The sequence below is a fragment of the Diabrotica undecimpunctata genome, chromosome 9, assembly GCF_040954645.1.
Source record: "Diabrotica undecimpunctata isolate CICGRU chromosome 9, icDiaUnde3, whole genome shotgun sequence".
Lineage (NCBI taxonomy): Eukaryota > Metazoa > Arthropoda > Insecta > Coleoptera > Chrysomelidae > Diabrotica > Diabrotica undecimpunctata.
The window spans coordinates 103,495,275-103,522,877 of NC_092811.1; the positions used below are offsets into that span (position 1 = coordinate 103,495,275).

The 27,603-nt window shown below is 33.7% G+C and overlaps 1 protein-coding gene across 1 annotated transcript; it reads left to right on the forward strand.

The window, feature by feature from the left end:
• The first annotated feature begins 279 nt into the window (after positions 1 to 279).
• On the forward strand, positions 280 to 27,603 carry LOC140451271 (uncharacterized). The gene is made up of 4 exons (XM_072545013.1): positions 280 to 389; positions 6,974 to 7,195; positions 21,249 to 21,540; positions 27,387 to 27,603. The coding sequence occupies exons 1-4, from the start codon at positions 378 to 380 to the stop codon at positions 27,536 to 27,538; spliced, it is 678 nt and encodes a 225-aa protein (XP_072401114.1). The 5' UTR covers positions 280 to 377; the 3' UTR covers positions 27,539 to 27,603.

A 27,603-nucleotide genomic window follows, 5' to 3' on the forward strand; every position in this document is an offset into this window, starting at 1 on the left:
ACAAAAAACTATTTTAAGTAAAATAAATCCCAGACTATTATTACCAGCCGTTAACAAGCGGTCATTTCTCAAGATTGCATAGCGTACCATCATAGCTATCTCTGAATGATTTAGTACCCTCGAAATGGGAGGGAGTCCGTACTACGGTCTTGCACCAAAAGAAGCGTTGTGGGAGGAAACTGGAGTAAAAGTGAATTACCGCACTGATTTATACACAATGGGATTACTAAATTCTTCTGCCATATATATAAACCAAAATATATTTGAAGACAAGTAGTTATCGTTTGAGATCTTCACTGCAAACTTGCGTAGAAATTTGTTCAAATTTGGAAGTGTTGCGTGTTGAGTGAACAAAAACAACAAAAAGGATTATCGCCATGTTTGTTAACGTAAGTGAAATAGTTGTGGAAAGTTTAGGAAAGTGGATGTGTGCTTTTTTTTGGCCAGAGAAAAATTTAGCTTTTCAAATAGATTAATAGTAATATTTTGCAACTATTCAGTTTTGTGCAATTTTTCTAAGGGTAATATATTTCGGCAAATTTACATATTTTTAGTTAATAAACTTCCTCAAAAAGTCAAGACTTTGTTATTTTATTAATTTAATACCAAATAACTCTTTATTAGTAGCATAACAATATAAAAATATATGTAAAAAATTTAATAAATAAAAAAATGTAAACAAAACTTTGGAAAGTTTTGTTTACATCATGTTTTCGTCAAAAACTTAAGTTTCTATTAAAATAAGCGGTCATTTAAATAACATAAGAGCCTTTAAATAAACCTAAGTTGACCTTAAACATGTGTTTAAAATTTTTTTACTTCGATTATATCGTCGGTTTACATTCATAACAAGCTAACTCCACTTTTTAAACTTTTGAGAAATCTACATTTTAAACCTTAATGTGAAATGTAAAATCATTTAAATTTAGAATTCATTTAATGACTGAAAAATATAAAAGTAAATAACATTGCCAACAAAAAACTTAAAAAATTAAAAAAAAATGAATGAAAAATTCATTTTTCGGAAATATAAAAATTTTTGGCTATACAAGTTAGCCATCTTCCAGGTCATTTTGCCACATCACTGTCCTCAATAATAGGTTCAGGTATTCTATCGTCGATGTCCTTTCGTGGATAACCTCTGCTTGGCAGAGCTTTAACAGAACCTGTTGATATTTTAAACTGATAAGCCATGGTTTGGAGTATGCATTTTTAAGTCTATTCTAGTAGATGCCAATATTTGTACACTTTTTGTTATTATTGTTCCTCAGGTGTTGACTTTTGATTCTCTAATTATTTTCTCTAATGTGATGTTCAATAGAATACATAATAGGGCATCTCCCTGTCGTAGGCCCGTTGTCACGTGGATTGTATCTGTTAGTGCGTTGTGAATTCGAATTTTGCTTTGTACTCCAAGTGTTTCTTTTACTATATCAATAAGTTGAGTTGGAATATTAAACTCTTTCAGTGCATGGATCAGAAATTCTCGATGGATGCTATCATAGGGTCTCTGAAAATCAATGAAAAGATAATGTGTGTCTATATTAAATTCACTAGTCTTTTCCAAGATTTGCCTCATGACGAAGATCCGATCTAAATATTTATACTGAAATGTAAAGTGTAGTATTAAAATCATGGACTCCAAACAACATATTACTTAAAAAGATTGGTATTCTGGTAAATATGTAGGAGAGAATAAGAAGAATTTTATATTTAAAAAGTATATACGTCACAGGAATGAATAAGAAGAACATATACTGAAATATGATCAATTTATAATCTAATCATAAATCTAAAATAAGTATACAAAAGCACATAGGTTAAGGTTTTTGTGTAGTATGGAAAGAAGAAAACCCAATAAAACAATAAAACTAGTATTAAATAAAAAAATCTATAGAAAAATTGCATAGAGACATCACGTATAAAAGATAGGCAAAGAGAGAAACATGATTCCCATCAAAAAAACCGAACACTAATCCTGAAAGAAAGCAATAGAGAAAGCGATTGAAAAATTCTAAATATATCTATAATAAATAGTTGTAAATAGTGTACAGGAAATTAGTTAAAACAATGTATATTGTAATATGCCAGGTGCGCCAAAAGAAGCGGAATGGTCATTGGATCAAAAATCTGAAAAACACGTGTTCAATATTTTACAAAAATCTATCAAATAACATCAACTACGACTCAAGCACCCAACCCTTACAAGTAAGGCGGGGGTCAACTTTGAAATCTTTAATAGGAACCTAAATTTTTTTATTAATTAATATAAAAACTTTCCCTCTCAGTTTTTTACCACAGTATTTCTGTTTTTGAAATCGATCTAATAATTATGCTTTGTGCTTTGATAATCTTAACTATATTTTCTCTCTTTATTTTGTCTTTATGTAGTGATTCAATTAGATTCACGGTTCTCCATTTTCCATTCATATTGGGTTCACTGTGTTCTTTGTTCTGGAAGCTGTCTACTATACATTGATCATACTGTAGATAATCATTTTATTGTATACCTTCAATTTATTTTAAAATCTGCAACTTATTTCTTTTATTACCTTCAGCCGAATTGCTCTTGCAATTACTTCGTCGCAGGTATTGTCGAATGCTCCCTTAATATCGAGAAATAAACCCAGCATCAACCCTTAGTTTTCCATAAAGAAGCGATTATACGAAACGTGAAGTGGCGTTCTGCATTGGTGAAAAAAAAAATAGATAATGCGTAATAGAACAAGAAAAAAAAAAGACGGGAACCGACACAACGTGCAATACCGTATTTTTTGTCAATATTTGTGGTTTACGATTCCTGGGACAGGGCAAAACTGTCTATTTATGACCGACGCGAGCTATCCCGTTGTTTGTCGGTAAATCGACCCGCTTCAAAAGAATCGAAAACGGATCCACCACATGTCCAACCCTTAGGACGCGAGTAGGAGAGGTACGGTCAGTGTAGTAATTTTACTATGGATTGGTGTAACGAAGTTGTGTCGGAATTTTTATCATTTTTATTGTATAAATTACCCAACCTACTAAAATTTTTACTGCCAATACTGATGGCGTTTTCTTCTTCTTAGAGTGCCGTCTCCCTATGGAGGTTGGCAATCATAATGGCTATTTCTATTTTTGAACTTGCTGCTCTAAACAAATCAATCGATCTGCATTGATACCAATCACGTAGATTCTTCAACCATGAATTCTGCCTTCGGCCAACAGATCTTCTTCCTTAAATCTTTCCCTGTATTATGAGTCTCAAAATTTTATATTTTGTCCCCTCAATACGTGGCCTAGGTATTCCAGTTTTCTGGTTTATATAGTGGTGATTAGTTCTGTTTCTTTACCAACCCTCTCCAGATGATGGCGTACAACAGACTTAACATTTAATTTTTACCATTGAAATGGCCCTACTACATTTTAAGGTAGGTCGAGAGCATTTATCAAAAAGCAAATATTTACTAATATCACAGTAACGTGGGATGCCAACCGGTGTCTCTTTTCTGATCCGTAATACTGATTTTCTGTTTCTCTTTCGAGTTGTCTGATTCCGGCTTAACGTATTTCACCCTTTGTACGAGATTATATATTACGGCTTCTATAAGCCACAAATATCTCCTCTATAGGCAAACGGTCCCTGATATACCGGTCATTAAACCAATACACCATTGCTTCCCTAGAGTATTAAGTACAAATGACATCAAAAGCTTATCTTTTTCCTATCCAGTTTTCACAGGTTTATAGATAATTCTACTCTTCCACCCCATTCTGCTTACTTCGCAGTTATAAGCCACCCTATGGTATCATATAATTTTTTAACCATCATTTTGTATCTGTAGAAGTATCGTATATCCCGTACGGACCCAGTTTATATAGCTCAAATGAGTTTATTGTTCAGTTTATTTTGTCCTGATTTAATACTTCTTCTGTTATAGTCTTCAATATTTATCATGTGTTCAGTGGTATAATTTTGGTTTCAGGCTTAAAAAAAGTGCACTTCGAAAAGTTTTTGTAGCGTTTCTTCGCCATTTCTGAGTAAATTCACCTAACTCATCTAGATATTCGAAATAACTTTGTGAAGCCTTGTCATTTTTGTAGTCTTCTCTATCGCTTTAAAATGCCATAAATATTCCCTTTTTGTCCTCAGTTTCTTAATATATTCAGTCAGTGATAATAATCATCATCATCATATCAGGCTCCACAATCCTTTGTGAATTATATTCTGCTCTCAGTTGCGTCGCCATTCTGTTCAGTTTCGGGCGGTCTGTTGCCTTCTTCTGAGTTTTAATATCCTTCGGTCGGTCTCAACTCTATCTAACCACCTAATTCGCGGTCAAGCTCTATATCTTCTTTCTATAGGTTTTTCTGTGATTATCTTTTTAGCAATCGTGTTGTGGTGTTGTTATTATTGTTCAGCTCATATAAGTCGCTGTGTTTTGACGTTATGACGTCTGGTTCAGTAAAGAGTTGGCATAATTTGAAGTTATGTCTTTTGCGCCACTGCCTCTTGGACATAGGCCTCCTCTTCCTTCTTCCACGTCTCTCTATTGTAGGCAGTTTGTATCCACTTCGGGCCTACGTGTTGCTTTAAGTCATCTAACTATCTCATTTGTGGCCTCTCGTTTTCGTTTGTGATTATATGGTCTTCAGTGTATAATCATCTTATTCCATCTGTCGTCTGTCTGTCTCATGGTATGTCCAGCGAACTTCCACTTAAGTTTTGCTATCTGCGTTAATACATCAATCAATTTTGTTTTGTTTACTTAAATCCGCAACAAAACAAAAGTCTTCGTTGATAACGTCTCTAATTCGTCTATCTTGGACTGCCTTTTTCAAGGTAATATTAAATAGGAGGCAATTCAGAGTATTCACTTGTCTGAGTCCATCCTTTATCTCAAAAAAATTCTAGAATTCTCTTTCTGTATGCTAAGACTTGCTTTTAAGTTAGAAACTGTCATTCTCGTTATTCGGATTTTTTAAAGTTTTTCTGGTATAAAAAACTCACGCATTAATTGGTATTAACTGTTCTCTCGATACTGTCCTTGAAGTCGACAAATAGGTTCGAGGTAAGTCGATGAATTTTAATGTTTCCTAGAAGACTTGCCTTATTTAATGAATATGGTCAATTTTTGATTTTTCTGAAGTGTCCTGTCTGGTATTTTCCTATTATGCCCACTGTGTAAATTTGTAGCCTTCGTATGATGGCCATTAAATTTTGCGACGAAAAGTTCAACCTATCTGTTCAAGATTTAGGCCGTATGATTTAGGATATTTCTCTCTCTATTCTATTCTTGGCCTAAGCTCTTTGCTTATTTTGTTTAGATTTCGATAGAACTTTCGAGGTTTGTTTTGATTTCTTAGCTCTTCTATGTAATCTATTTTCTTCTCTTCTGATGGTCCAGTGTTTCTGCTTTGATCTTCTGTACCTGCCGCATGATTTGTCTTTGAGTATGCTCTATTTTAGTTATCTGTTGCTTCTTCGCACTCCTTGTCTTACCATTCGTTTTTTAACTGGTTAGGTTTTCCCCTACATTTTCATTGCCTTCTCCAGCTATTATGTTTCTACGTTTTGTCAACAGAGATAACCTTTGCTATAATTGCCCCACTCAAATGATCTTTTGGCGAAATAAAATTTTCATTTTACTTCTATTCTTTGATTTGAAACATTGTTATTCCTCAGGCGTAATTGTCTTGTTGGAATTTTTTACTAGCTTTGCATCTAATTACCACATCATATATAAGTATGTTTTGTTTTGCATTTTTGCTTAGGTTACTGCCTTTTAGTAGTCTATAGTATCTATAGTAGATTTTGCTGCCTGCTCCGTGATTTCTGCGTTTCTCTCATTTTTATCACTTAGTAGTTCTCGCAGTTATTTTAAGTGCTAGGCTCTCTTAAGTGTGTTATTTTTTATCCTAGTTTTCTTTATTTACCAGTATAAATACATAAGGAATAGACAAAATGCAACTTCAACGAAATTATGACAACTAATGAAAATGATTATGCGAAGTGATTCACTGCAATAAACGAATTAGAAGATTTCTTATTAGTAAATCCATTAGAAATGAAAACTATTAATAGTTATGTGTATTTAATTTTAGACGTAAACTCTTTTTTTTTTTTTTGTTGGTTAATAATAATTAAATAATGTTGATCTAATAGAAATATTTGTAAAGAATCATTTAATCTTTCTGCTTATATCTAACGATATTTATCATAATTAATATCATAATTAATTTAGTATTTATTTACGTCTAACTATTCTCTTTACTTTGAATATAATTCTTTTAGCTATCTAGTCCTATTTAACTTGCTTCGCTTTGTAGTTTATTAAGTAATTTTATTCTCCTTTGTACTCTCCATATTATTGCTTAAATTTCAAGAATAAATGTTGCAAAAAGTAGCAGCCAGCTATAATAGTGACACCTTAATTAGATACGTTTTGAGTTTAATGATTACCGTTTACCATTTTCAATGTCCATTTTTAAACATAGTCCTCTTCCTTATTTGTTCAGAGCTCTCTATTGTGCGCAATTTGTATCCATATTGGTCCAACATGTTTTTTATGTGATCTCACCACCTAAGTTGTGATTTTCCTATTTTGACGCCTAAGACTTCTGTCTTAGGATATGCCCAGCAAATTTTTATTTAAATTTTGCTTCTTTTAATTTGGCTCTACTACGGATCCGGCTGTTTCTTTTTTTGTCTGACAACCTAATGTTTAGAATCTGTCGTTCCATAAATATTTGCGTTTTTGCTATCTTTTCTATATTATCCTTGGTAAATGTCTAAGTTTGACAGTTATATGTAAGAACAAGCAGTACACACTGATTGAATACCCTCGTTTTTAGATACTGGGAGTATTTCTTGGTAAGCTCAAATGTAAAGAATTTTAATTCTAATCTAAATGAAGTATTTAGTAATTATTTTCATCATTTTATATATGTTATTTTGTTCACTATTTATTTAATAGAGTACATTAATTCGCAGGTAAAAAGTGCATTCTTCCTAGTCGCCATTTTGTCAATTGCCAGGTGTGAACCACCCAGTACTAACTATGGAACCCCTCTAGGATCACCTATTACAAACTATGCTGGTGCAGGAGTTAATTACGCAGGCGCAGGATCCCATTATAATGGACAGTCAGATTATAGCAACAACAATCTTCACAATGGCGGAGATGATCATAATGGGCATGACCATGGTGGTGAGGTAAGTGATAATGCCTTTTGGTTCATAAAATAAATAATTATATAAAAAACATTACATTCTTCTTTTTATTGTGCTGTCTTCTAACAAAGGTTGAAGATCACGATCTTTAAACGCTTCCCTAAGTTTTTTAACGTGAAATATTTGTTCAATACTTAGGTTAGTCCAATCTCTGATATTCCTCAGCCAAGATTTCTTCTTTATTTCCAAGCCTTTTCTTCCCTCTACTCTTTTTTGCATGATAATGTGTAGAAGAGAGTATATATCCTTAACAAGTATGTGGTCCAGATAAGATGTTTTTCTTATTTTAATTGTGTTCATAAGCTTTTTGCGATGTCCGATTCGTTTTAACACTTCTTTAATTAAGACTTTTGCAGTCCAAGCGATTTTAAGAACACGCTTATATAGCCACATTCCGGATGCGTCGAATTTTTTTGGCGGACTGGGTTTTCAGAGTTCAAGCTTTTACCCCATATACCAGTTGTGATCATACATAACATTCGATGAACCTCAATCTAATAACCATACTTAATTTCTTATTTGTAAACATTGATTTGTACATCATAATATTTTCAAACAATGAAAGCGAAATACAAGGCGCAAATTACTTAAAAATTAAAAGATAATGATGTTACAGTACTTAACATCTACAATTATGCTGAGTTAATACAGATATGAGCAAACAGGTCATATAAGCCACTGTAATAACGATGGTTGACTATTAGATGCTGCAAGAATAATTTACCGTTTTGGAAGCTGGAAACTGCATGTAATTTCTCGTAAATTTAATTTAGTTGGATGAGAAATAAAACGTATTTTTAACTAAAAACAGCCAAGATTTTTTCTATTACTCCAAAGTTTAAGCAGACACTACTTTAGAACCAGTTAATGAGCAAAATAGAATATGAAACAAGCATCGCAAAATTGTTGAACACATCTTATACTGCAAGAGTAAACAAATTGAATTGAGAACAACGCAGAATTAAAATAGACGGCAGATTTTTAAGTCATCTAAGTTTGCTGATGTATGCAATGACATAGTACTTATAAGCAATAATGTAAAGGAACTTTTCTATATACTACAGAAACTTAAACTAGAATCTGCAAAAATTTGTTTAAAAACATATTTAAATAAAATAAAATTGACGACAAATCAAAATATCACAATAGACTTAAATGGAAGTGAGATTGAAAATGTCGAAGTGTATATATCTATATGTCATGCTAGGATGGATGAATGAAAGAGATCACCAGCACTGGAAAAATCCAAATCACTAGCACCAAAAGATACCAATAAATCTAAAGCAAGGGACATCCAGCAGTTGTAACCTACGAGTTATGACCCCTGGATTTGAGACAGGTGATACTTACAGAGTTATCAGAAAATTAATGAAGAACAATACAGAGGGCCATCGATCGAGCCATTTTAGGACTTGCTCTGGAAGAATAAATTAGAAATAAGGACATGCGAAGCAGGACAAAGGTGGAAGATGTAATTGGAAGAATTACTCAAATGAAATGGAGCTGGGTAGAATACGTGCCACGACAAGACAGCGAAAGATGTACGAGAAACATTGTACATTATTGAAGATCACGCGAACATAGTCGTAGAAAACTAACACCGCAAAAGAGGTGTTAGTGTTAGAACTAAACGACATCAAAGTGAAAGTGGGGAGAAACTGGCACCAAATAGCACAAAACATAAAGAGTGGAGAACTCATGGGCAGGCCTATATCATGAAGTGAATTCAAACAGACTTAAGAAAGAAGAACAGGCAGCATCAAAAGATCAGATTAGACAGACTATTAATGGGATTTATTTAATATCCATCTAAGATATATACTAGAGAATATACTGAAAATGAGTAAACTTAAAATTTCTTCTACTGTAAATGGAAAAGAAAAGGAAAAACAGTAAAAAGTAATGATTTTTTCGGTTCAGGCTATTAATATAAATACTTTAGCCTGGAAAAATGTTGTGTAAAATTGTCGCATTCGCTAAGTTTAGCTGACTGTAAAAGGATCCTTTATCTGGTTTCATAAACAGCTTTTATCCTAGCAAGGAACCATATTTAAACTATCTAATTATCTCATAATTACCGTGTCATCTGCAAATCTCATGGTGTTTACGATTTCTCCACCAATTGTTATTCCCTCTTTTCTTTCCCATAAGGCTTTTCTGAATATGACCTGTGAGTACACGTTGAACAGAGTCGGAGACAAGACGCATCCTTGCCTGACCCCTCTCGTAATCGGTATATTATTTGTTTCTATATCGTTCACCTTTACTACTGCTTTCTGGTTCCAGTATATAACCTTAATAAACTCAATGTCTTTTTTGTCTAAATTAATGTTTTTTAATTCATCTATTAACTTCATTTGCTGCACTCGGTCAAAGACCTTCCTAAAGTCTATGAAGCATATATATGCACTCTTATTATATTCCCGACATTTCTGCAAGAGTACCGTCAACTCAAATAATGCCTCTCTTGTACCCATGCCTCCTCTGAAGCCAAACTGCGTTTGATCTATCTGCTCCTCACATTTCTTAGAAATTCGGTTTTGAACAATTTTCAAGAGAATCTTTAAAGGGTGGCACATTAGGCTTATCAATCTATAGTCATTACATGATTTGGGATTGTTGTTTTTTGGTAGAGGTAAAAATATCGATTTAAGCCATTCCTCCGGGATGTTGCCCTGTACATATATGTCGTTGAGAATTCGGGTGAATCCCTTTATATTACCGTCATCTGAGGCGTTTAACAGTTCAACTGGAATTTGATCATAATCCGGTGTTTTTTCTTGTTTTGCATTCTGTAGGGCATTCTTTACTTCTGAGGGTAAAATTTGTAGGTATTGTTCTTCTTCACCCATATCTTGTTCATTTTCCCTCTCGTCATGGAACAGATGAATTATATTGTTCCCATGCTTCCTTTATTTTGCTCTCTTCAGTAAGTATTTCTTCATTATTATCTCTTGTTATGAGTGTTTTTTTTTGTCTGGTGTTGCCTGTAAGTTCTTTCATTTTTTTTTTATTTTTTTTATATTTGTAAAGTTTATAAGTTTAAGGTGTCATGTTTGTTGCTGAGTTCTTCCATTTCCTGGCATTCCTTGTTCATCCATTCCTCCTTAGCCTTTCTTATTTCATATTTGATTTTATTTTTGATGGTTTTATATTTATTTTCATGTTTATTTTTGTATTTTCTTTTTTCAGCTATTAGCTCAACTATTTCCGGTGTCATCCAGTCTTTTTAAGTGGTTTTCTCTTCTTTGCCTAGGACCTCTTTTCCCGCTTTTAGTATGGCTTTTTTCATATCTGCCTTCCACATTGCATTCCACGCTACCTTCAGTTAATTTATTTATCTCTGCGTTTAAAGTTGACGTTTGCTAGTAATAGATTATGGTCCGTATCTGCATCTGCGCTTGGAGTGAAGATTTAGTAAATCTAGTAACTCTTGCAGTATAAGAGCAAAAATGTTTTTTGAGTGGAGGAACTGGAAGAGATTATATGTATCAAAATTTGTATCGAACTACAGTCCATAGGTTTTTTTCTGCGATTCTCTCAGCTAACTACATTTTTGTTGTAACTCCTGCAGCAAACTTAGTATATTTGTCACCTATCTTGGTAGTTGCTTTTTGGTAAATTATAAAGTCATTCACTAAACCACTTTGTCCAGCAAGAACGAATATTTTTATTTGTGTCATAAATTATGTCATGAAATACGTTTGTCGTTCCTGAAGTACGTCGATATTTACGACACTATACAAAGTTTACAAGAACGTTAAGTGTGCATTTAAATAAAAAAAGTATAAATTATTAGGCTTTTGCTTTCAATCAAACCAATTGTATACATATTTTAGCTTTTAATTCTACTTATAAATCAATCACAAATTTGCATGTGTTTGAAGGTTAGACAGTCTACGCGAAACTGAAATACTTAACTATGTACTTAATACTGCGTTCGATCATAGATAGCAGCTTCTTTCTTCTTCGTGTGACTCATCTTTTAAGGGCATTCTCAAGAGTTCTATTGTTTTTCCTTTCCGCTGCTTAAAATTTTGCCACCAGGACGTGCGTGGTCTCCCTGGTTCTCTTTTTTCATCTACTTGCCCTTGTATAACCAATCACGTAGCACCATCATTCATAAATGAGTAAACACACTGTCGTTCTACAGGAAAAAAAATTTGTGTCCTCGTAGAAGAACGTTGTGACTAAAAGTGTTAAAATAATTCAATATCAGTTCCGGATATTTAACTGCACTGGTTCTAATTGTTTCACGTATAATGGTAGTATGTTTTTAAATTAGCTATATTACCTATATAAAACTAATGGAAACACAAATTGTTCAAAATTACAGTTTTTGGATTGCATTTCTAAGTAAAAACCCCAGACTAATTAGATGATAAAATAGAAAACTGGTTATGAAAAAAAAAAATATATGGAAGTAAAATTTTCTGCTATTATAATGTATTATTATGCAAAACTTTTATTCTGTTAATATTAAATACAATTAAAGTCAATAACACAATAAAAAAATGCTACATATAGTTTTCTCAAGAAGCTCTCTTTGAAATAATAAATCATGTGTTATATACGTAAAGTGACTTTTGAATAAAAAAGAAAGGAAGATCAAGATTACATTATTACTTAACTAAATTTATAGAATATATAGGTGTTGTACTTATTATATATGGATATCCTTAAGCAAATTATGTAAAAAATAAAAATAATAATAAAAATAATAATATAAATAATAATATAATATATGTGGGCTTCAAAAGACAAAACTGCATTGTACCAGCGTTTATAAAAAATCGTTTTTTATTGTGAGCTTTTAATATTGTCGAAATCCTTTGATACAAAGATTAAAAGCACTTTTAACTGATTATGAAACCATTATTGTAGACAAAAGTGATCTATTATGGTTGGCTTTAGGCAATGGCGATTTAAAAATGGAGCTAGTATTAGCAATTGATGTACAGGGTCGAACTGCACCTACAAATATCTAGGTCCTAATGCGTGTGAGATAATTAGGAAACTATTTATGGTTGTCATATGTAGGTATGTAGGTATTGACTTGTTTGTTGCAGATTTATGGGCGGTTTTGAAATATGTTTTGACAGGTACATCATCTTCCATAATTTAGTTTAAAATATTACTTAATTAAAAATCAAATGTATTTAATATTACAAATATAAACATAGAAATTATAGTACAGGATCTTTTTTTGTCTATACATACAACTTCGTTTTAATTTATATTCAATTTTACAGTACGGGTTTTTATTTTGCTCATAATAATCACAATTCTGATATTTTTTTTAAATCTAACCTTTTTAATAATGTTTTAATGAATATTTCTCCTTTTAATTTTCTTTTTTCCTAAAAATTGGTTTATATCTAATTTAAATTGGCAAATTTATATAAAAAGTTTACTTATAGGGTAACAAGATTACATGGTAACTGAAAAATATTGAAGAATTATTAAAGTTTTTTAAAGATTGTTTAATATTATTATATAAAATCTAGAACGTCCAAAGCGAGCCTTTGAAACAAGAGTAGAAACATTTAAAAACATTTAAATACTTAGGAGCAGTAGTTGGGAGCTCAAATAACAGAACCACAGAAATAAGCAACGAAAGATTCAAATGCCGAAATGATTCGTTCATTCGGCAAAAGAAGAGGAAAGGTAAATAAAAAAAAATATTAAAATTTAAAACCAATACACTCGAGAACTCAAAGAAGACTAAGATGAGCAGACAGTATCAGCAAAGAATATGAGAAACACAATAACATGGAACTAAATATTAAAAATCATACACTAATAACATAGAAGCAGGACAAGTTTTGAACTTATCGCTTTTATTATATTATAAAATTAATATAAACTATATTTAATTTATACAAAGTGCATACCGGAGACTGGTTTTACCAGTCTGCTGGTTCTTGCTGGCAATCCAACTTAATGGCCTCAAATAAAATTCTGACGCAAAACTAGTTAGAGAAGAGATATAACGCGAGGTAATTGTCGGTACCTACATGAGCAGTACAAATATAGAGAATACTACTACAGTTTCCACCTTAACCACAGCCCTACAAGGTGCTACAAACAACATGCCAGCAACTACATTTCTGTCATATGTAACTGCTGCAAAATCTACACCGAAACCTTTTTTTCCAAAAAAAAGCCAGGCTATAGTTCTTTACGCAGAAAAAAAAAACCTTAAACTTCTAGACTGCGTTACAGCCTTTGATGATGTCATCGGACCAAAAAATATTTCCTTTACATTCAGATTCTCTAACAATAGGATCTGCATATATATTATAGCACACTCAAATCTCGTTGATATATATAATAACGGATTTATTACGGCTGTCGCCGCTTCTCCGCCCCCAATTTCCATCTTTTTCTGTCATATGCAGTTGCCTCTTCCAAGTCTCTTGCCGCCATTGCTTCATCAATATCGTTGCGCCAACTTCTCCGTGGTCGTCCTCTCTTTCTTCTTTCAGGAGGGATCCATTCCAGTACTCTCCTAGGCCATCTGTACTCTGGCATTCTTTTAACATGTCCGAACCAGATTAATTGTTTTCTTTCTATGTCATCATTGATATTTCTCTCCATTTTCATTTCGTTTCTTATTTGTTCGTTTCTAACTTTCTCCAGTTTCGATCTACCGCAGCTTCGTCTCAGATAATCCATTTCTGTCGTCAAAAGTTTATTTCTATTAGCTTTGGTGACGTCCCATACTTCCGAACCGTAAAGTGTAATACTTTGGACTATACTACCGTAAATGTGTTTTTTGGTTTCTCGTCGAATTGTTTTTTGCCAGAGAAGAGAGTTTAAGGCACGGGTCGCTGCTCTGCCCTTGTTTATTCTTTCCCTGATTTCATCTGCGCTATTTCCCTTCTTGTTGAAAATGACCCCCAAATATTTGCAGGATTGCACGCCTTTGATTTTGTCGTCTTCCAAGACTAGGTCACATATTTCATCTGTTCCCACTGAGAGATATTCACATTTTGTCATATTCATGTTTAGACCTGCCACCTCATATTCTTCTTGCAGTTTTCTTACCATATAGCTAAGATCGTAGCTGTCTTCGGCAATTACTACCTGGTCATCCGCAAAGAAAAGTGTATATAGCTTGTTTTCTTCCACCGTTATTCCCATGTTTCTACATTTTTTTACCCATTTCACTAAGGATCTGTCCAAATAGATTTTAAATAAGGTGGGTGACAGACAGCAGCCTTGTCTTAGTCCTTTTGTTGTTTGAAAAGGAGAGGTGATTTCTTGTCCCATTTTAATTCTTGCAAAGTTTTGTTCGTAATATTTTTGAGTGGCGTTAATAAGAATTGGGTTTATTTTCAAGTTACCCATTTCTATCCATAGTTGGGAGATCGGTACACTGTCATATGCTTTTTCCAAATCTATTAAAGCTATATGAGTTTCTCTATTTCTCTGCACTCGTTTTTCCATTGCAATTTTTAATGTGAAGATATTATCCATAGTGGAGCGTCCGGCCCTAAATCCCGCTTGTTCTTCGGGTTGTTTGTCTTTGATATCATTTTCTATCAGGTTTCGTAGTACTTTTGAGTATAGTCGGCCTATAGTAGCAATCACTGCGATCCCTCTATAGTTTTTAGGATCCATCTTTGTGCCTTTCTTGTGTATTGGAGAGATATACGATTGTCTCCATTCTTCTGGTTGATCATCTTCTGAATCAAATCTCGTTGATCATCTTCTGAAATCTAATCCAACTATCCAGATTGGACCCCTCATTCTAAGCATTCAAAAACTTGTCTCCCCAACAAAAAGAATATCAATTTCAAACGTCTCTCCTTATATTCTCTATGAACTAGCAGAAAATGCAGTAGAAAGTCTTGGTCTTCAAATAGCCCTTCTTCAGTGTCCTTTCTTAAAGGTGGCATTCCAGGTGATAAATAATCTCACATTCTCAGCTTCCGACGTCAAGTATATGTTTTTTCTCCTCTGATAATTTAGAGTTTCACACCTTCTTGTTAATTCCATTTGAAAGCAATAATAATAAAAAAAATTTGTCCATGAAAATGATGGAATGTTTGGTGTATAAACATTCAGATTTTGTTGCTTCTAATTTGCCCCAATACCTCATCTGATAACTTGCCATCTTAAAATTCTACTCTTTCGCATGACCGAACTCCCATTGCCTAATCTACATCATAGCAACATAATACACAACTTGCCTCTCTGTCAACTGAACCATGTCCCTCTAAAACCAATTTACCTTATCTCTGTTCCTCTCTAGAAAATTGCGAAAATGTTACTATACTATATTTAACGCCTCTACTTTCAGAGAAGAAACCTCGCTCTTCTGTATCACCTGTTAGTAATCAAAACCTTTAATCCGAGGAACACTCCGCAACAGAGCAAACTATGTTTCCTCCCAAACAAATGGTTGCTAGTTCTTATAGCCCATCCAATACAAAAAGAAAACGAGAACGTAGTTCTTCTGTCGATCCCAGTATATCCACTGACTCCAAGCAAGCAATTCAAGAAGCATATAAACAAAACCCGAAAGCGGTCGCTGTCCCTCTTAATAATATAATTGCCTTTATCGAAAATGCTTACGCTAGCTGTGACCCTTAAATTCTGGAGTACAGTGTTCTTAAGAACAATTTCAGTACAATTTTCAGACTGATGGTGCGAAGGTCAGAAATCAGAACATTGTTAAGCGTTTAAAAACCTTACCTTAGAGAAGTTTGATTATTTCACTTCGAATTTCTATTGCCTGTTTAGAAATAACCTAGTCGATAATAAGTTGTTCTTTGCAGCCCATGGAACCCTTGGCGCATTCTTTCTGTTGGGGTTTTATGATATTGTTTAAAGCACAGTGTTGGTAGATACGCTGGACTACATAGGATGTGATCAATTTATACAAAGTTGGAAGACAAGTAATTGGGTGGTACTTTGCTGGATCTTGGGTATTATTTTAATCCTTCGGAATTAAAGTTGTTTCCTGAGTTAGAAATGATGGTATTTCCTGCAGAATAGAAATAACGTAATTAATTAGAGTTATTAAGTCCTCGTGAGCACTCCAGAACTTCCAGGAGATTGATTTCCAGGTATGAAGCTCTTTGATGATATTGGAAAATTCTTCTGTGATGAAGGGTTTATAAAGAGTACTAGGGTAGTATTGACAGTTGCGCGTTGCATCTTCTATTTATCCAACATAGGTGTTAAGAGCAGCTGGCGTGGAAAGTTTATTTCCCCAAAACTCCTGAATTTCTTATTGGCTTCTTATTTTAATATATCCAGGCACTATTGGGATGTGTTTTTTCTGTATCATATTGCGAGTGTATTGTAGTGCTCAGCATTAATTTCTTTATCTCTGATTACTTTTCTACTTGTTATTCCTCGTATATATTCTGTCATTTGACCAATATCCATACGCAAGAAGTCAATCTTGTTTAGAAGCCGTCTTTCCCAGGGTGCAACTCTGTTATCTGTCCTTTCGACATTGGTACCCCGTAGTGTTTTGATATTAATTTCCATTACATTAGTCAATAAGCATGTGCCAATATTATAGTGTATGGGCTTTTGCGACGAAATTGAGCAGTACTTCTGTATTCATAATTTGTAACAGCGCACCTGGTTTCTTAGACGAAATTATTTTTGGTAACGGCGGTCTGTCAAGTGGATTTGCTTTATCAAACTCTTGTACAGCACGTGCCATTTCGCTAACCATAATGTCGTGTAACTCGATGTTATCATGTTGTGTATTATCAGGTTGAGTTTCTTGTATGGCAAGCTCAGGAATCGGCTCATGTATTTCATAAGGGGCTTGATCCACACCTACCTTTTGAATATTAATCTCCCGTTCGACTTCGCTTCTGATGGTATTGCGTCTAGTCTATGGGATAAGATTGTTTCTTATAATTACCCGGTATTGATCTATAACTCGTTGTTTAGCTACTTGAGTTTCTGGGTACTCACTGCAAAATTCGGCATAGAGATTTTGTCGATACCTGATCGTTTCTTGATCGAGGTTTGTCACCTGGTAAAAGGAGCGCAAAATATTTTCATGGACGAAGTCACTTCATGCGCTGCCTCGGTCATCCTGCTCGTTCAGCTCTTGGTATTGTTTGGCTCACTTGTGTTTTTTTTTGTTGTTTTTGTTAAAATTATTATTATTATGTTTAATTGTGCCAAAATGTAACACTATGTCATTCCTACAGGTCATAAGTGTCATAGTTCGTTGAAGTCAGCTTATTAATGAGCTTTCAAAAATGAAAAATTGTACAGTTTCCCACAAAAAGGATTACCAGCAATGCTACACTCACATGAATCACGCTGTATATTTATATTTACGTTCGAAGAAGGTACAATTTTTTTTAAAGTAGACATTTTTAAGCGTTTGTTAATTTTTTTAAAATAAAGTTAAAATTAATAATATTCCATAAGCGGTTTCTGCACTATATATTAAATATATTAAATATAACAATAACTTAACTTGGTTTAAAATTTCACAGTACCATTCTGCAAATTACAAAACTAACTCTAATTTATATTGGTTGCCCATATCTATTTCTCCTGCGGTGGGTATAACTCAATGTAATGAATGAACGCGTTCAGTAAAGAGCCGAAGAAAGGTTAGAGGTCGGACGCAATCACTCTTTTAGGATCGTGATCCGTGTGTATACTTTTTGTTTACAATTTTACGGTTAGTACACAGCATTGCGGTTTATTTACATGAACGTGCGATTTTGCTTTACTTTATGTACTTGCGGAATAAAATGATTTATTATGTTTCAAAACAAAGACCTGAAACTATTTTCTTGAGGCTTTTTTATATTAACTACGATATTTTCTGAGAATAAATAACAATGAGAATTCAAAATACATAATAGTTGACATTTCATTTAACACTTGTCAAATATAAATTACTTTTAATTATAATCATGGTTTATTCGTTATTGTAGTAGTAAATATAGTAAATATGGGAGTAATCTTCTTTGCATGTTAGGTCTTAAGGCCTGTTGTTTCCAGACTCATTTAGCAGTATTTGCGATGTTGACTGCCAGCTATCTCTCCATCTTTTAGGGGCTCTACCTTGTGGTCATTTACCTCCATCTTTTACTTTTCGGGTAGGTTTCTCCCTTCCTATTCTGTTAATGTCTTAATTCCATTTTCGTCTTCTTTGGCGTCCTTATCTGACAATATTATCTACTTTACACATGTCTCTGATTTGTGTATTAGGGATTATGCCTCTTAATGTTTTACCTGCTATTGCCCTCAGTGTTTTCATCTCTGTTGCTCTTAAGATTTTCTTTGTCATTATTGTTTCTGCTCTTGTTTCTATAACATAGGTTAATATCGGCCGTACTCACGACTCATATATGCATGTTTTTCCTTCTACCCTCATGTTCTTATTTCTCTATATCACGTCTCGTAGGTATCCTGACACGTATGCTACTTTATTAGCTTGTATGCAGGTATCTTCAGAGATGTTTTTATACTACAATATTTGCGTTCCCAGATAGTCGAATTTCGATACTCGATCTATTATTTCTTCGTTTATTACAATTTTGCATCTCACTGGCTCCCGAGCAATAACGAGGGACTTTGTTTTTGGTGCTGATATTTTCAGGTAAAACTTTTCTGTGTTAGCTTCCAAAGCGTGAACCATTCGTTATAGGTCATCTTCATTATTTGATGGTATTACTGCATCACTGCGTAGCATAGAATCTTTATTGCTTTGTTACCCATTTTGTACCCCGTTCATGACTTTTTTATTTCTTCTATTAGTTTGTCCATTATCAAGTTAAACAATAACGGGCTCAAGCTGTCTTATACCTGATTGAATGTTGACTTCCTCCATTAGTTTGGTTTATTTTTACATTTGTTTTGTGATCAAAGTTAATATCCTTTATTATCTGTTAGAGAGGCCGTTATATTTTCTCTGCTTTCTCTCCTATTTGTCTTATTATGAATATGGCATCGACAGTTAATATGTTACACCCTAAACCCTTGTTGCTCTTCGCATATTGATACTTTTCATTTATTTTCTCAGCAAGTACCTAAGTCATTAATTTCAAACTGGTGTCAAGCAAAGTAATAGTTCGATAGTTAGATGGGTCATTTTTGTCCCCTTTTTTGTGTACAGGGATCGTTATACTTGATTTCAATTCCTTGTATGACACAATTTTTTTTAAAAAAAATTTCCTTTATGAAAGTTATATTAATAAAAAATCCTATCGGTCTACATTACAGAACGTTTTCCGAATAACTATTTCCTCATCAGTGCTATTTGGATTTCCATGTTTGAAGCCAATAAATATGTGGGTAAAAACCCTCTAAATGTAGTTATATCAATTTTGAATTACATCTTTGATATTTAAGATATTTAAAAACTATGATGTTTAAGTTATAAAAAAAAATTGATCACATGGCAACGTAGGACCACTGGGATTGCTAGTCCTTAGACGAAGTGTCCGTGAGGACTTGTTGATAGCAACTGAATAGTTTTGTAATAGTTTTGGAATCTTATTCTTTTTGTAGTGCCTATCCGTTTCGGATGTTGGCGACCATCATGGCAATCTGTATTTTGCAATTTCTTCTACTTTTCCTTGAAGAATTATTTACAGCAACCCATCTTTCGCTATTACTTATTATGTGACCAAGGTATTCAATTTTGGCGGTTTTTATTGTGGTTAACAACCCTTTTTCTTTTTTACATTCTTAATAAAACGTCCTGTAATTAGTAATGTGGTCGGCATAGGATATATTTAGGATTCTACGATAAAGCCACAATTCGAAAGCCTCAATTTTCTTACAGGTAGCGTCTGTCACAGTCCACGACTCAACTTCGTACAACAGTATGGGAAAGATATAACATCGTATGTTAGGAATAGTTTTGTTATATTTTTTGTTAATGCTCTTCCTTCATATTTAAGTAGTTTATTCGTAATCGTATCCGGGCCTGGAGCTTTTAGATTTTTTAATCTTCCTATATTCTTTATCACCTCTACTTCCATTATTGTTAGCAGCTCGTCTTCGCCTTGCTATCTTCTTTATTAATCTCTTTATCTTCGTCCTTGTAAATCTGTTCTATATAACATCATTCTCCTTGTATAATATTTGTTTTTATACTCGTTAATAACTTTTTTCCTTTACTTCACCATCTTCCACACTTTTCGTTGTGCAAAATATAAATCACGTTCCATTTCTTCTGTAAACTTAGTGAAGATGATTTACAAAGTATGCTGCACCAATTTAATATAACAGCCACATAATTTAACATGTTAATTTAAGAACAAAAAAGACAAAATGCATAATTATAATAGCAAATTTACTAAGATGTAAATTGGAGCTGTAAGGTCAGATAATAGAACAAGTGATGGAGTTTAAATATCAAGGCATCACATTATTTAGCTACAAAAAGCTTGAACCAGAAGTAAAAGATTAAATGAAGAGACCAAACAAAGCCGCAGGTTGCCTGAATTAAACAATATGGAGAAATAAAAATATCGAGAAAGAAACGAAAGGCTGAATTTACAAAACAGTTATCAGACCAATAATGACATACACGAAAGAAACACGACCTGATACAGAAGGAACAAAAATAATGTTAAAAATAGCAGAGATAAAAACACTTGGAAAAATTGATGGTAAAGTACTATAGGACAGAGTTAGAAGTACAGATACACGATGTAGATGCAAGGTGGAGAACATTCAGGTCTGAGTAAGAAATAGAAGAGTAGAATTGAACGATCCTATAAGCCGAATGACTACAAAAAAGGGTAGTTTAGACTGTAAAAAACGATTCTTTACATTACAGAACGACAACTTACTGGAGGCTCATTGATAAACAGATAGTCGTATCTACATAAAAAGAAGAAGTGAAGAGACTTATTAATACACCAGTAATAGTAAATAGGTATTGCAGAAATCTGACGTTATGAACGAAATATTTCCGCTATCATTTGAACATAGATATCCTCCTTCATGATTTTTCGTAATTTGATGTTTGTCTTGTTTGCTGAAGTAATTCAATTTATTTTTAATCTATGTTATATTCCAGCCCAAATCCTACGAATACGGATATCAAGTTAAAGACGAATACACCGGAACCAACTACAATAAACAAGAAACCAGCGACGGAAACCAAGTTAGAGGAGAATACAGAGTAGCGCTTCCTGATGGTCGTACCCAAATCGTAACATACTGGGCAGACTGGCAAAGCGGATTCCACGCTGACGTTAAATACGAAGGAGAAGCTCAGTACCCAGAACAGTACAACAAAGGAGGATACAACGGCGGGTCTGGACAATACGGTGCTCCTTCCGGACAATACGGCGCTCCTTCTTTTAATGGTAAGTAATCAAATGTTATATTTAGTATTAAAAATTTTAAAAACTTTATTTTATACAATTATAACACTTATATAAAATTTTCGCAATAATAGTGTATTTTATAAATATATGTTTAATGTTTTTTTATTAAATTAAAAAGCTCGCTAACGAAAGTTTTATTATTATCTCTAATATTAAAATTCATTATGCGCGTGTTGAAACTATTATTTTGATTTGGATTTTAAATTATTGTTTACACTATTTACACAGAACAAAATTTCTGTTTATACATTAAGAAAATTATTGTAATTGGCTACTTTCTAGTTATCAACGAGGTATATCTAATCATAGAACCATCATGTAATTTTAATGTAAGATATATATTTAGATTTCTTCAGTAAGTAATAGATTATCGTGAAAATAGATTTTTGATACATTTATCATAAACAGTTTTAACACTGTTAATAATTTGTTTAACGTTTTTAGTTTGTAAAGTTTGTTTGTATGTTTGAAAAACTCTATTTAACAAGATATATAGAACGACAAAGGTGGTAGAATAGTGAAAACCAATTATAACTATACCAGGGGAAAAACAGACCCACAAAATTACACCATATATGCAATATTCCTTATCAGACAGATATCCAAAATATCAATTGAATATAATAAAGTTAACTTTATGTGCTTCATTGACCTGACAAGAGCTTTTGATAGCGTAGAGTTCTGAATGTTCGGAAATTAATACAGGAAAGTAACTTAAACCAAGAAACAATTTAAATTATTCGACAATTGAACATTGGAAATTGTACTTTTATAAGAGCAAACAATAAGCTGTGCAACAAGATACCAGTCCCAACAGAATTTAGATAAGGCGATAGGCTCAGAACAATCCTGTTTAAAGTCCTTATGGATTATATCATTAAAGAAGTGAAAACGAGCGAAAAGGTTATAGAATGGGCAATAGAGAATTTAAAAAAATTTGCTATGCTGATGATGTGGTGATAATATCTGAAGAAAAGAACAATCTACAGGGACTATATAGGTTTGAAATAGTAGCAATAGAATTAAAGATGATTATCTCTGTAAATAAAATGCGGTTTATGACAATATCAAGAGAACCCAGAAGATGAAAGTTAGCAATTTATAATAAAAATGTAGAGCAAGTCATGTCCTTTAAACATCTAGGCTCTAAAACAAGAACTTATAACACAAGCGATACCAGCAATTAGAGTATAAGAATTTCTCCGAAATGTAATATGAATATCGAAAGCAAAATACGAATTTCTAAACCTTTGTAAGACCTGTTATGACCTACGCCACCGAAATACAAACCGAAACATCCTCTTCTAATTAACTACTAAAAATGACAGAAATGAAGACTCTAAGATCATTTACAGGCAAAATACAAATACATTGAGGAGCAGCAATATCTGGAGACTGTGTAAAAACCATTGTCGGAAAAACACCATAAAGAGACCACGTTGATAAAATGTTAATAATAGACTTAAAAATATCACAAAGCAACAGAAAATAAACACCAAAAGCTAAACATGCAATATGGAAGTTAAACATCGGAATCCCAACTTGGGTTAAAACTTAAAAAAAACAAGGCATTGCCCTAAAATAAAAAGCAGAAGAAGAAAAAGATATTTTAAGGTATGCTAGTTATGTGATACTCTGCTCTAAATAGGCAGAAATCTTTTACTGGACTCTTTTATTAATACAGCCTCTTCAGTGCAATGTTCACGATTATCATTTCATGAGAAATACACTACATGTTCAGCACCCAAGGTATCCGCTTCCTAATTATCTAGTTTCTCAGATGCACCTGTAAAACATAGTCTACCTTTTAATCTCCAGCAACCTTTTAATCTCCTTAGGATCCTTTTATCTCTGAATCTAGCTACATGGCCTGGCCAGTTCCATTTCAGAGTTGCACCTGAAAAATTGCGTCCGTAACACCAATTTTTCTCCCAATTTTTTAATTTGAAACTCTATCTCTGAGAGATATATTTAGAATTGAACTCTTTATTGCTGCTCTCTTTGCTACTTGTATTTTATTGATTACTTTTCTAGTCAGGGTCAATGTTTCTTCTACATACGTTAGAACTAGGAGTACACACTGATCGAAGACCTTCTTTTTCAAGCACATAGAAATATCTGATCTAAAGAGTTTTCTCAGTTTTCCGTAAGCTGCCCATATTAGTTGCTATTCTTCTGTTTAACTCTGTTGTAAGAATCATCATTATCATCAACAGCTATTGCATGTAAACATCCCTTAGGTGTGTCCATTTATTTCGTTTGTTGTTTTTTGCATCAAATCGTGACCAGTTATTCGCTTGATTCGCACTTGTTTGATCTTAGTCGGCAAATGTCGGTTATTCAATGACGGCCAAGAGCTGTTGTTTAAATGTATCTTCCTAATTTAATTTTGTGGGGCAGATAATTGTAGGTATATAATTGTTCAATGTTCAATTTGCGTGCCATTAGGTGTTTTTGGCCAGTACAAGGTTAGCCATGTATTATGTTTTGGAAAAGTTAATTTAAAGGGCGACTCGTTCATAATAGCTCTGAAGGTCTTGAAAATGTTGACAGGCATGATCTACTCGATCTGCAATAAGGACCATGTAGTCTGCAGACCTCAAGATTTTTAGAAACTTCCCATTTATGTTTACTTCGATATTTTTCCAATTATTGTTTGTTTCAGAACAGAATAAAGCGGTGAATAGTTTAAAACAGATGGTGTCTTCTTGTCTTATACTCTTCTCTAACGAAAATGTGTTTGTGTCACTATAGTACATTCTTATTGCAGCTGTTGGGCTATTATATATATATATTCAGACGAAGTGTTGCATACCAATAATCAATATTGTACTCTGTAAGAGCTTTTAACATGGCAAACTCAATATAAGCAAGCCAAACAGAGTCAAATGAATCTTTAAAGTTTACAAATAAAAATATCAATGGCTTGTTGTATTCTATAACTTTCTCTATCAAGGAATTTATTACTTATGGGTAATCATCAGGATTACCAATGCTGAGGTACTACGACGTCTAAATAAGGAGTTAGAAATTATGAACAGCATAAAAAGAAGAAAACTAGAATATTTGGGTCACATAACCAGAGGAGAAAAATATGAGCTGCTGAGAATTATTATGCAAGGAAGGATCCAAGGAAGAAGAAGCATAGGAAGAAGACGCATCTCCTGGCTGAAAAACCTTAGAGAATGGTTTAACTGTAGTTCACTACAACTTTTCAGAGCAGCAGCTAACAAAGTGACCATAGCCGTTATGATATCCAACATCCGATAGGAGATGGAACTTTAAGAAGAAGAAGAATCATTCGTTCCAAAGTCACTCCTAAATCTGTCTTGCTTTAGTTATTGGTAAAAATCTAGCTTAGATCGCAGTCTGTTAGTAATTATTCTCATAAAGGGCTTATATAAATGAGATAACAAGCTGATAGATCTGTAGTTTCCAATATCTGTAGATCGTCTTTTTTATGCATTATTAGGGAAACGGCACTATTTTATTTTATTTTTGTAATTCATTTAAAGAATCAGGCATTATAAAGAGTTTTTAAGGCTTTTGTGACACTTTCGCCTCCTAATTTTATTAATTCACTTACATTATCATCTTCTCCAGGTGTTTTGTTGTTCTTCATACCTTTTAATATCAACAAATGAGAAGGAAGGGCCTGGAAAACTACGGCCACTTATCCATTCCCACAGTGTCTCATAGAGAGACTTAGACTAGTCCATTCGAAGTGCCCTCTGCGTATGTTCGATCTTTGGTGGAATATTGCTATTGTTTACAAGATTAATAAAATAAAAACACATTTTGAAAGGTGGAAAATGTCCAGCCACAGAGTCTCAGATCGAAGAACAGAAGCAGAGCCCCGACAATGGACTCCCAGAGTACAGAAGACCCCATATGGGAGCCGAAACCAGACTAGCCGTGAATTGAAAATGGGCATTTTCAGATCAATTAGCCACTAGTAAAATCGGCCACTAGCAAAAATCGTAGATATTTTGAGACGGGGCTATCTGCATCGGAGTGCGCATTAGTCCACGACTAAGGCACGCGATGACATCCCCCCTCATTTAAAGACTCTTTGGCTGGAAAGAAATTTATTAAAAAGATATTTATACACAAGAAATACAATTACATTTGTACAAGAAAAAAGTTTAGAAAAGTTTGTGAAAGAAAGTCCGTAAAATGTCACCTTTATGTACTTTATACATAAAACACAACACAGCATAGCAGCTTCTGGTTTTCCATGAGCTTCTTCTGCAGGTACCGTCTGCCGTCGAAGCACCCTCGCCTTTGACGAGTTCGTCCTTCTCTAGACCATCAGGAATACATAATCATTTGCCAGTCGGTTTATTTAATAGAGGGTATACCTGCACCTATGGGGTGTTTGTACCACATGCAGTAGGACAGGGAATGACTCCGCGGCCACTCCGGGGGCCTCAGTAACTTTTGGGACTGGTGGTTTTAGAGACTTCTCGATCGCTGAAACCTCCGGCACTGGACGCTAGTGTGGAGTTTGTAGGGTAGCTCAGTGGAAGCCTGGGTCGCAGGCTCTTGTTGTTTGTTGGACGCCATATCACCAAATGGGAAGGAAGGGCATGGAAAACTACGGACACTAATCCATTCCCACGGTGTCTAACAGAGGGACTTCGACTAGTCCATCTGCCCATCTGTCCAAGTGCCCTCTGCGTATGTTCCATCTTTGGTGGAATGTTGGTATTTTTCATATGATGAATGAAATAAAAACACATTTTGAATGGTGGAAAATGTCCAGCCACAGAGTCTCAGTTCGAAGAACAGGAGCAGAGGCCCGACAACGGACTCCCAGGGTACAGAAGATCCTATATGGGAACCGAAACCAGACCAGCTGTGAATTGAAAATGTCCCATATTTATATATTTCAATATGAGATCAAAGAACTATATTATGGTTCATAGAACCCTTCGATGATTTTTAGGATCTCTTATTGTTCATGCATAGCATGTATGAAAAATCAACCCTACTTATAAATAACTAGGAAAGACGATTAGTGCATGATAAGTCTTGTTTGTTATTTGACAAATTTTTGTGTATGTACTTCTTATTCTTTTTATTGTATCATATTCTCATTAAATGTTGCCAGTTTTTCAGTTAAGTTTGTCCAATCCCCTTAAGTTTGTCTACAGCGACTCGCTTTTAATTTACCTTCTATTAATCATCATCAACAGCTATTTCATCCATCGTTGGATGTTAACCTCCCTTGGGTGTGTCCATTTATTATATCAATCCATCTGTTCTGAGGTCTCCTCTACTTCTCTTGTTTGCTCTCGGTCGCCATTTATCAATTCACCGCATCCAACTGTTGTCTTCCTTTCTTCCTATGTCACCTGCTCAATTTAATTTTAACATAACAACCTTTTGAATTAAATATGTTACGTTTGATTGTCTTCTTATTTCTTGCAGAACTTTGTTGTTGGTAAAAGCCCATATGTCAGTTCTATATGTAAAGACCGGCAATGCATACTGGTCGAAAGTCTTTGCATTTAAAAAATTCGGTAAATTTGATTAAAAGACTGTTTCTAATCTTTAAAATGCTGTTCATTCTGAGGTACATTTTCTATTTAATTTAGCCTTTAAGCTAAGCCTTGACAATTTGATTTTTTGTCCTAAGTATATATAGGACTTAAGTATAGAAACGACTCAACTCGACTAATATAAAAATGGCTGAGTCGTACTTTCCATTATAATTGTAATTCTTAACACATGATCATTGATTACGTTTATTGTCTAAATTTACCATAATATTTAATACGACAATTTAAACATCTGGTAATGAGTTATTAATTAATTCTTAGGTTACAATGGAAATTCTGCCGCCCCCTCAGCCATCAATAGTCTAGCATCAGGCCACGAGGGCTACAACAATAATTACAACAATAACAACTACGACTCTTACAACAATGGATACCAGAATAAAGCACCAAGCAATGCCTATGGAGCGCCATAATTAGGTTTGTAAAATGTTGATTGACCTTATGTGTCATATGTATAAAACATATTTCCCAGAAAATT